The sequence below is a fragment of the Octopus sinensis genome, linkage group LG1 (genome assembly GCF_006345805.1).
Source record: "Octopus sinensis linkage group LG1, ASM634580v1, whole genome shotgun sequence".
Classification (NCBI taxonomy): domain Eukaryota; kingdom Metazoa; phylum Mollusca; class Cephalopoda; order Octopoda; family Octopodidae; genus Octopus; species Octopus sinensis.
The window spans coordinates 23,068,043-23,080,102 of NC_042997.1; the positions used below are offsets into that span (position 1 = coordinate 23,068,043).

Below are 12,060 nucleotides of genomic sequence, written 5' to 3' on the forward strand. Positions count from 1 at the left end.
TGCTACCTTTTGGCATTATAATACAGGAGTGATTTTCATCAAGGGAGATCTCATCTGAGCTGAGACACAGGGAAGCAGTTCTTGTATATGTGAACAGTATTATTCTCATTATGTTGAGTAACTTGGGATTTGTGGTGATTCGCATAAAGCTGGAACTAGGGCAGTTATTAACTAGGTCAAGTGAGCAACTTAACATATATTAGAAAGGGCATCCAACCATAAGAACCCTACTAAAGAAGACACAGGTGCATGGTGCTATCATGTGACTCATTGGATCCTATTGAACTTTTCAACTCGTACCAGTATGGATGATAGACATTAAATGATCGTGGTAATGGTAGTTGGCAATGACAGCAATAACCAAGACTCCTCTATAAATCACTGAAGGATGGGGCAGAGCTTGTTTGTGAGGAGTGGATAAAAACAACATTTTAAAGGATGTTGTGACTATATAGCAGTTGGTGATTTCATTAGTTTCTTATTTTCCTATGTAACACTCCTTGAATAATCCTATAATTTGTTTCACCAGCCATTGGTTGTTGTTATAGATATGATAGTTTTATGCATTATTGGCTATATTTTCAATTACTTTCAGAATTCTGGTATAATCATAAAAATGGATAAAACGTTACCACATTTAGTAAATTTAAGTGAAGATCCCCAAATATCTGAAGTCTTGCTGTATTTGATCAAAGATGGAAACACCCATGTTGGACACAGTTCTTCCGATTCTGTTTGTGATATTCAGTTAATAGGAGCCCTAATTTCAAAGAATCACTGGTTTGTAACACTCTTATTTGTTACCTAAGAAGTAATTGCCTTTTCATCCTTATCATCGTCTTCTTTCTTTATTCTTCTATTTTTACTTTTCCCTTCTATCTTTCTTAATTCTGTGCTAATAGAGAAAGTCAGTAAGATCAAGGTTCCAATGAGCACATTATTGCTATACTTTCCTTTGTGAAACCTCACTTTGTAAGGTCTTGTATTATAAATATAATTATCTGTCTTTCTGATGTAGAATTTTTTTTTTTTTTTTTTTTTACTTTGTGTGAGTGAATAGGACTGTTCCACATCTGTACAGATTTAATTCTTGCAACAGTCATGCTAATTTAATTGCTTCCAGTCTGTGTTGTATGCACTTTATACACAACAGTTCATATTCAATTCATTCTAGCTGTGGATTCACTAAAAAGTTCATCTTTATACAACATTGGGATAGATTCAGTAATCCAGCAATTCTAATTCACAATAAATTTACCAGTTTCTTGTGAATTACAATTGGTAAATAGATAGAATAATTTCTGTTAAGAGGGACATATTAACTTCTTTTACATATTAGTAGGCTGTGATTTTGAAACTGTTATAGTTATAATTTACTGAAAGAATATTCAGTAACTTAAACCAGAACAATACTCTATAGAACAATATTCTCTGCCTCAAAACTGAACTTGCAAAACATTAAAATCAATGCGTTCCATTCTTTTCATTTCCCCAGCTTTGTGTTTATGTTACAAAAAGTTCTTGGTATACAAAAATGACTGGATTTATGACTAGCAGCCAGTTAGTCAAAACAGCAGAGAATAAGAGTGAAATATATGTGAAAATTATGTATTTGTGTGATAGTGATGTAATTTCTTGAAATAGATTTATGGCAGAAAATGCTTGCAGGCTAAGTTAATTAATTTTACATACTTGGAAATTTGATATTATATCAATTATTTTTAATGGATTATTTGTTTATAGTGTATTTATTAATAAAGATGGTGTAGTGACACTCTCTCCAATTGTTAATGCTCTTTGCTATATCAATGGTGTATTGATTAAGGAACCAACTATTCTTCAACATGTAAGTATTGATTTTACTTGGTTACAATTCTTTCCATTATTTTGTTTTCAAACAAGTTATTAAGTAAAGAGTTCATACTTGTATGCTTTTGTTTACCTAGTTGGAAAATAGATAACACTTCTACTCAAGTGATATGAATCAGAGCATCTAATTAATAGAATATTACTCATATGCAAGAAAATTCTAACTTACAGAAATATCTTATCTTTATTTCTAAGGAAAAATGTACATAAACAAGCAGGAAAAAAGGTCTTTTCCATTTAAATGACATTGTATTGTGGTAATAAGAGTTGGTTATTCAAATTTAGATATTTGAAAACGTTTTTAGTAGTCAGGTACACCAGTTCCATCAGTTTGCACCTTAATAACCCAGCTATCATGTTTATGTAGATATCTTTTGAATAAACAGGAAAATAATGCATAACAAAATAGTCAAATACTATGTTGATAAAGGCAAAACACGATAAGAGTAAATTTATTAGAATAACCATCTATTTCCATTGTTTGGTGTCCTTTTGAAAAGTTTTATAATTATAACTATGATTATTCAAAAGAAAATAATTCCAAAATACTGCAGCTAGCTTTATAAAATATATATGTACAAATGTTGTTGATTTTGTTCAATCCCAAATCAACTCCACTCAAGCAGAAGAATGAACAAAGGTGTACCATATCTGATCATCCTGTCTTTTTAAGGGTATCAGGGATTGCATTATCTAGTGCATCTTTTACTGTTTTAAAATAGTTTGGTGTGTTTAAAAGGAGAATTAGCTGATATCTCTTACAGGTCAGATGACAAAGTAGAGGATCTTTACATTCTGTACTATTCACAAACCAATGAAATGTACTTTAACAAATATTAACCAGTTGATCCTACTGGTCTCAGAGGGTCTGCAAAAGGCCTGGGCTGAACTCTTCCTCAAAATCACTTCCCCTCCCAGTCCCAAAGTATTTAATTGTACCTTTCCCCTTACAGTATATGGTATGAACTCTATTATGTTTCTGTAAGCACACTTAGTGTTGCTATGGGTATACTAGGCCTGAATAGTCAATGAAGAAACTGCTACATGGTCACTCAATTTGCTAGAGATTGCAACCAAATCCCCTTCAAATCACACATTGTTGTATTTAGAAAAACAGAGGAGGGAGACGTTGAATAATGAGGTTGGGGTACACTTTACTTTGGCGGGGGGAGAGAAAAAGTTAGTGTGGTCACAGCTGGAATGCTTTTGATTATTGGTCAGCTCAATCAGGGCTGAATCAGAGCTAAACAAGAATACTAGGCATGATCAAAGTATTAAGAGACTTGAAATTAGAGTAGTGTACTCTAGTTTTTTTTTTCTTGGTAGGATTCATTGAAACATGGTGTACCCTATTTGTATTGAAAGATGATCAGATATTAATACAATGTTATAATTACTCTAATGTTGGTAAAACAATTATTCTTAATTTTTTTCTGCCCTTCAAATTTTGAATAATCACCCAGCATTCATATACTCGTAGTCAGTGATAAAATGAAGCAAAAAGACAAAAATGTTGAAAAATAGATTTTAGAAGTCTGTAACTTGCATTCTAGTTATTACATTGATGTTTTATATGTAAGGTTATGAATTTTATATACTATATGTACTCCATATGAAATTATTGCTAGGGTTTAAGATATTCTGATGAAGGACAACGAAACTAAGTAAAGTTAAATTACAATTAAGTCAATTTTTGTTTTGTAAAGCAAAAATATGTTGTATCATTGTTTTGTTTTGTTTTGTTTTCTATTTCTGTTTTTTTTTTTTTTCATTTTTATCTGTTTATCTGTTTAAAATTTTTTTTCTCTAGGGAGACAGAGTTATATTAGGAGGAAATCACTATTTCCGGTAAGTGACCATTAGTTTTTGTACTGTTAAAATAATATTCTTGTTCGCTTTTTTGTTTTATTGGTTTAGTAACGCCATTAAAGCGTTGGACAAAATGCCTTGCATTTATTCTTTCAGTTTTATATGTCTGGAGTCCAAATACTGCTACAGTCAATTTGTCTTCCCCTAAATTCATTAACTGTAAAAGTGTTTGGCAAAGTCATAACAAATTAAAACGTACCACTAGATCTATAAAACCATTGATATGATCCACATAGAATTTGATGATGACAATAATAATACTAATAAAGAGTTCTTAAAAAGGCACAAGGCCTTGAATTTGGGGGAAGGCAAACTGACCTTAGTAGTATTTAAACTGAGTGAAGGGAGTGTGAGGTCAGTCAGAGAAGCAGAGTTCACTGTAGTAGTGATAGAAATGTTAGGGAGAGGGCAGCAATATACCTCTAGACAGCTGTGTTGGTGAGTGACTTCATGATAGTCAGTTGAATAGCATTCCACCCAAAGCCATAAGATTGATGCAATTAATGGTAAATGGATTCCAGCTGATTAGGTGAAAGAAGCAAATGGTAAAGTGTTTAGAACAGAGTAAGGGTATTGTGTAAGAAGAAGGTATTTGAATGAAGAGGTTTTGTTGTGTGCTAGTTCAGAAGAGCCGTTATTATATACAGAAGTGTTAGATGTGCAGAGGTAACAGCTTGTTTATGAATCATTGTTGTAACTTGTTGGTAACTGAGTCTCTGTTGGTGATATTCTTTTGAATATCATTTTCCCATAGATATCATCATCATCATCGTCGTTTAACGTCCGTTCTCCATGCTAGCATGGGTTGGACGGTTCGACCGAGATATAAGCAATATAATATAATAATAATAATAATGAAATTATTGTATACAGTGCTCAGGTGCACCACAACTTGTCAGAAAGTGCATATAGAGTATATACAGTAATGTACAAATGTCTGGAAAGCGAACAGTGTATGAGTCAGATACATGCTTGCGTGTGTATGGAGGGGAGAAAATCAGGTGTAGTGTTGGCGAATCTCAGAAAGCATGGAAGTTTTGAAGGATGCAGTGCTCCGACAACTAACAACTGATGCCAGCAATTTGTTCCATGCTTCAGCAACTCTCAGTGTGAAAAAATGTTTCCTAAAGTCATGGGAGCTGTGCTGTTTTCTGACTTTGTAAATATGTCCACGGGTGTTAGACAGGTGGAGTTTGAAAAGGTGCTCAGAGTTATTGATTGTAAGATGGTTAATAATTTTATGGGTGTCTGCCAAGTCAGCTGCCAGACGTCGGAGTTTCAATGTGTCCATGCCCAAGGAAGTAAGGCGTTCAGAATATGGCAAATGCCTGATGGAGGGTATTCTTTTGGTTGCACATGTGCTAATGTGGGTTAACATGAGCTTTATAAAGGGTCAGCAAAATGATCAGTTAGTCTATTTATTGAGTCTAGAGGAATATCCGTCTCTAATACACATTTAGCAATGTTATATATGTGTGTGTGTGTTACCTTGAAAGATAATTAGAGTTTGTAGTGGTTTTGAAGATTTTGGTTATACTGTTCATAAGTAGAGATGCAGTTTTCTAGTGATGTGTAGTGATTGTGTAACTTAGTCTGCTGTTTAATGAAGTGTAAGGAATGAGGACTAGTCTCAAAAGGGATGGAACCACTTAAGATTTTTCAAGCTAGGAAACTGCACTTTTTGATAAATCATTTAAAATCATGTTAAAAAACTTTTACACATTATTTATTTACTTACTTTAAACAATTAAACCAATTGAATAATTTCTAAAAATATTTTTCAGATTTATGTATCCTATGAAATCATCTGATTCAAAAGAAAATAGTCAATCTTCTTGTAAAGAAGTAAGAGATTTCGATTTTGCCCACAAGGAATTGATACGAGTACAAGAATTAAGGTTTGAGATTTCATTTTTGGTTTATATACTAATTAAAACATTACAAGCACACTAATTAAAGTTGTTAATAATAGTATCAGTCTGTCTTTCTCTTTAGGAAAAAAATAAATTAATCCTTTAATAGAAAAGATTTTTAATAAGTTTAATCTTAATCAGAAAGCACAGAGAAAGAGAGACAAATTTTATATTTTGATTTAAATAAAAAGTCTTTCAATTTAGTCTCTAAAGTATGGAAGTAAGTAGAAATAGCCCTAGATAAGCATCCTGTAATGGGGCTCTGATTCAGGAGTTCCAGGGTTTTGAGGAGTGTGGGACCACCTTTTAGTCACTGTTGTTTTCAGGTCTGTTCTGACCTGGAGTAGTAGCACGTCAGGGTCCCAGCTATGGGCTACTTTGCAAGTCAGTAACGCAGATAGAGCTCTTTAGCCTATTGGGGTAACCAATCTAGTGGAAGGAAAACTCAGATTCCAAAACCCCTCTGTCTTGCAGCTATACTCAGCCATGGGAAAAACTATAGGAGTAAGCCTTGAAGAAAAATTGGGAGTTGGAACCCTTGAGCCAGGTCGACATTGTCTACAACCTCATTTTAGCAACTCCTATGACAACACTGGTGCCAAATTGTAATGGCCATCCTGTTCCTTTGGATCCATCAGTTATGGAGATGGATGGGACATGCTGCATGAGCAACAACTTGTCTTTCTGCCCAGGCTGGTACCCTGTTGAATCCCCTATATTGGAGAGATAGAACTGGCAGTCATAATCAAAACTGTTTCAGTAGGGTGGACAACTTGGACTTTCATCCATTGTCATTAATGACAGAATAGTGATATCATGGCATATCTTACCTTTTATATAATGATTATAAGGTAAGTATATCAGTATGTAGCCAAAACTTTAATCAACCTTTTTAATCAATCTAAAATGACAGTAAAATCCTAAAAGTTCTTTATTTAAATTAAAATATTGCATTTATTGTTCATTTTGAATACTAAAATGTGTTTACTTAACACAGCTCACTCTCTACAATTCTGATACATTGCAATATAGAAATATCTACTTCTATCTTGTCTCTAATTTTTGTTTCAGTCCTTCCATACATTCTGAAAGTTCAGGTATATGTACAGTACAGGATCACTCGTTTCCACTTAGTGCCTTTCTCACTACTGACATTAGAAATGCATTTATGTTCTATAAAGAAAAATTAAAATTTACAATGCAACTTTCTATTATTAACATCTAAATATAAAAAAGTACATGTACAAAATTGTAGACCTCCCCAGGGGCCACACTAGATCTAAATCTGGCCCTGGTGTGAACAGTCTTTCAGGGGTAATGTTTTACAGCTGTATGCCCTTCATGTTGTCAACCCTTTTAGGCACCTGTTAAGGTAATTATTTATTACCTTAGCCATTTGTTAATTTGATGTAATTAAAATCAAAAATTTGTGGTTATATTTTCAGACTTGCACAACAGTTGGAAGATACTAAAAATATGGTTCAAAAGGAATTATATCAACAAATTAAAGAAAAACAAAATGGTTTTTGTAATGACAATCAACTTATACAAAATGGCGTGAGTGTTTTCAGTTGTAAATTGTTGAATATGGAGTCAACTTTATCTTTTATACATTAAATAAACATTTAGCCCTGCTGCAAATAGACTGTTAAATCAATGAACATTCTGAAGAATGAATAAAGAACAACTCAACTAGTTTCATCTTTCTTTAGCTTGGCAGGAGTGTTTACTTCATTTGATCTTCAAAGAGAGAGTGAGTGGGTGTATGTTTGTGTGTGTAGCTTACAACTACTTATGAAAAATACTATAAACCACAAGTACTGCTTTTGCTTATTTGCATATTGGTACATCTATTGGCTACACAGATTAGCTAAAGTACATTGTTCGACTGGTTGTAAATAAATTTATATGCATATATTAAAATAAACATACATGAAGCGTAGCACAGTAACACTCAATGTATGTAATTTCAGGACCCAGTGGTTCTGTAACAGCATTACAGACCCCTGGGCAAAGCAATGCATTATCAGTTAGTGTTACAAAGACCAAGACTCTGGTCCTCTCCAGAAAGTCTTCCTTGTGTACTCTGCATGTTAGTTGAACATTACTGAGACGAGTGGAGATGTTTCAGTATTTCAGATACTGGCACAGTAATACACCAACATCATAAGAGAAGAGATTGATTAAAAAGCCAAACTTGCTATCTTCAATTTAGTTTTTGTGCCTATTCTTACCTGTGGTCATGAATGTTGGGTAATGACCAAAAGAGTACGATTGCAAATACAAACAACCAAAGTGGGGGTTCCTCTGAAGGAAATCTCTTGTAATGTTGCTCAACAGGCTGCATAACTCGGAGATCAAGAAGTTCTCTGCAATGAGAAGTCACAACTCTGATGTTATGGACATGTGATTAGAATGTTGCAGGAAAAAAAAAAAAAGACAGCTTCTTCAAGCTCAGTCAACTGGCAGGAGACCTAGGGGTTGTACAAGAATGAAATAGTTGGATAATAGCCATAGTCTTAGTCATGTTTGGGAATCCAGCTGGAAAGTAATGATTGTTGTTTCTGATAGGACCCAATGGAGGAGGTGCCTGAACCCACGCGCCATGATCCTTGCAAGAATAGCAGGTGGAGATGGATCTGGGCCATACCTCAACAGAAGCGGATAATGCAATTTTTTGCTTGACCAAGAGGGCAAGGATCCTAAAATATTCATTTGATCTGAGGGCCTTTTTAAATTCAAATAATGGCTTCCCCACTTGCTGACTAGTGAACAGAAAATGTAAACTGACCCTTTTCAGAAACAACTGGTACTGCTCAAAGGAAGATAACTTCATCTTGTCCAAAAGGGATTTTCACTTCTAAGAATTTCGTTTTAAGGTTTTTTTTTTCACCACTATGTTGACCAAGACTGTGTTCTTCCCTCTGTAAGTAAACAGGTTGTGTGCCTCCAGCCAGCAGGTTTGATTAGTTTCCTATGTTGCTAAGTGCAATAACAAGATGTGAACCCAATGGTAACTTTCTGACTGACCATAACGGCTACATAAAATAACATATACATATATATATATATATGAGTGTGTGTGCTAAGTAAACATACAAAATTATTGCAGCAGTTTTAATGACACATAGCACCAAAACATCTCATGTTATGAATGTTCGGATCTTTTGGTTTGAACGGCAGTTTTTTCTAGCAGTGTCATATGAAATTGTCACCCATAATTATAACCCTAGTATCGATCTATTGCATTTCAATCCGTTTTAGGGTTGGGGGGGGGTATCTTTTTTTCTTCACAAATGTAAATAAACCCAATCTGTTTCTTAAACAAGGGACATATTCATACGGCACAGAATGTTTTTTACCCCATCATCATCATCATCATTTAGCGTCCGTTTTCCATGCTAGCATGGGTTGGACGGTTCAACTGGGGTCTGTGAAGCCGGAAGGCTTCATCAGGCCCAGTCAGATCTGGCAGTGTTTCTACGGCTGGATGCCCTTCCTAACGCCAACCACTCCGTGAGTGTAGTGGGTGCTTTTTACGTGCCACCCGCACAGGTGCCAGACAGAGCTGGCAAACGACCACGAACGGATGGTGCTTTTACGTGCCACTGGCACGGGGGCCAGGCGAGTCTGGCTACGGACACGAGCGGATGGTGTTTTTACGTGCCACCGGCACGGAGGCGAGGCTGGCAACGGACACGAACGGATGGTGCTTTTATGTGCCACCGGCACAGGGGCCAAGCGAGGCTGGCAACAGACACGAACAGATGGTGCTTTTACGTGCCACCGGCATGGGGGCCAGGTGAGGCTGGCAGCGGACATGAACGGATGGTGCTTTTACGTGCCACCGGCACGGAGGCCAGATGGGGCGGCGAACAAATATCTTACAAACTATAGAACTTTCTCAATAAAGCCAAGAGAAAAAGATGTTTTATAAACACATTCTACCAGTATACGAAGTTTAAAATTTTTTAGTTACCTTGAAATTATGTTAAAAACTGCCGTTCAAACCGAAAAGATCCTGAATGTTCAGATATAGCAACCCAAGTTTATTTAAATCATCATCGTCGTTTAGCGTCCGTTTTCCATGCTAGCATGGGTTGGACGGTTCTACTGGGGTCTGTGAAGCCAGAAGGCTTCATCAGGCCCAGTCAAATCTGGCAGTGTTTCTACAGCTGGATGCCCTTCCTAACGCCAACCACAATATGGAATTAATTATGGAAATGCAATTTCAGTAAAAAAAAAAAACTATTTAATGTGATGATTCCTTAATTACAACCTTCTTTGTGAAGATGCTAGATTATAAAGATCAAGGAAAATTTTTATATTCTTCAATCTATAATTTCAAGCCAAAAAATTAGTTAGCTGAATTCTATATTGCATCTAATAACTCGGCTATCTTTTATATTCTGTTAGTTGTTTGAAGTATGATTTCTTGTTGACTCTCACTGTTTTTTCTCCCTCCCTTTCATTTGTTAGGTCAACACCCTGACCAGTGTAACACCTCTTACTTCAACTCACTCTCACTTTAATTCTCACATGCTCTTTCTCTGTAGTTTGCTACTTTTGTCAATGTGATAAACACATCATCCTTCAACTCTTTCTCATTTCTATTCTACTCTGTTACTCCCTCTCTTTGTCATTTGATAACCTCCTGCTTTCCCCACTATTGAAAACAGAAAAAAAAAAAGAAAACATGTGACAGGCTTTTATATATTATTGCCTGTTTAATGAATCACATTTTTCTTCTAATATTTGTGCTGTTATTCAATTTTAATGTCATAGTCCTCTTTATGCATAAATTTTAAAATATTAAAGTTTGTAACATCAGAAAGTATTATGTTTAAAGGTACATTTTATTCTATACTACAAAATATATCTATAGTTTTTTTTATCCATTGTTTTATATATAGCTCAGATTAAAACACTTAATCTTTATATACAATATATTTGAGGATTAAAAAGAAAAAGGTATCAGCTGAACTAATTTTAGTCATCTTATGCTAGGACTTCATCAATGACTGAGTCCCTTATTTTGACTATTCACATAGATATTGCTTGTAAAGCCACTTTTACTAAGATTAATATGATATGTGTTAACAGTTATTTTATTTTTTACTTATTTCAGCCATTGGACTCTGGTCAGGCTGGGGCATCACTTTGAAGGGTTTTAGTTGAACAATTAGCCCTGAGTACTTACTTTTTCAATCTATTCCTTATTGTATCAGTTTCTTCTGTTGAACTGCTAAGTTAGAAGAGCTTAAACAAACCAACATTGGTTGTTAAGCACTGTGGAGTCACACATACATGCAATTGGCTTCCACACAGTTTCCATCTACCAGATTCACTTCCAGGGCATTGGTCAGCTCAAGGCTTTAGTAGAAGACACTTAACCAAGGTGCCACATGCCAAACCATATGGATGCAAAGTGAGCATCTTAACCACACAGCCATCCAAACTATGTTTAATCAGATGTAAACACATTCAACATCTAATGAAATATTCCTGTTTTAATTGTTTTAGTAATTCAATCCAAATATTAGGTATTAGTTTTCTTGTGACATTTTATCAAGTAACTATTTAATTTTATTTCATATTATGAAACTTTTATATTTAAGCAAATATATTTGTTTTTCTCTTGATCTCCAGGATCGACCAGAAAATACACTCTTAAAGGAACTCGAAAAAGCAAAAGGTCATGCTGAAGAAAATTTAAAACAACTTTCATCATATCGGAATGAAACTGAGCTTAAATCAAAATCATTGTCAATTTCATCTGAGTCGAGTAATTCAAGCTCTTTAGATTCATATAATCAAGCCATGTTGATGATAAATTCGTTATCAGCAATTGTTAACGATGTTCATGGGAAGAGTCAATTCTGTGTTGAAAATTTAAAGGAGAGACAATGTAACTTGGAATCTAATCAGTTCAACACACCATTATCTGCAAAAAGAAAGCAAAAGATAACTATCGGTTCCTTTGGATTGTACCACACATATTTGGCAATATGTGAGGCCAATGCAATTTGTTGGCATTTAAAGAAAAACATTGTAAATATTAATTTAATTCATTTTTTTAACTATTTCATATCATTTTTCTTCTGTTTAAGTATCATTTGTTTGGTGTACTAATTCATTTTATGTTCACTTTTTCTGTCCTTATTTGGGTTAGCTGGGTACATTATGGGGCATTATTTTACAGCTGCATGCCCTTCTCACCACTAACCCTTACCTGCTTTTTAAATAAGGAATTGTTTTTAGTCACTCATCTATGAAGATGCAAAACAATTGAATAAGTTTTTGACAAAAGTGGTAAGAAATCCACTTGAAGTGACTGTTGTAAGGCACAAATGTAAACAAACGCAGACATGCACACACACACACACACACACACACACAGCAGACTTCT

At 34.7% G+C, this 12,060-nt stretch overlaps 1 protein-coding gene across 1 annotated transcript in view; it reads left to right on the forward strand.

The window, feature by feature from the left end:
* The window catches only part of LOC115219167 (kinesin-like protein KIF14), a 61,592-nt gene that overhangs the window by 28,473 nt on the left and 21,059 nt on the right, over positions 1-12,060 (forward strand). Inside the window, exons 13-18 of the mRNA XM_029789277.2 lie at positions 596-780; positions 1,744-1,846; positions 3,680-3,717; positions 5,523-5,636; positions 7,097-7,208; positions 11,301-11,702. Of these exons, the coding sequence (XP_029645137.1) occupies positions 596-780; positions 1,744-1,846; positions 3,680-3,717; positions 5,523-5,636; positions 7,097-7,208; positions 11,301-11,702 (954 nt within the window). The remainder of the gene's footprint in view (positions 1-595; positions 781-1,743; positions 1,847-3,679; positions 3,718-5,522; positions 5,637-7,096; positions 7,209-11,300; positions 11,703-12,060) is intronic.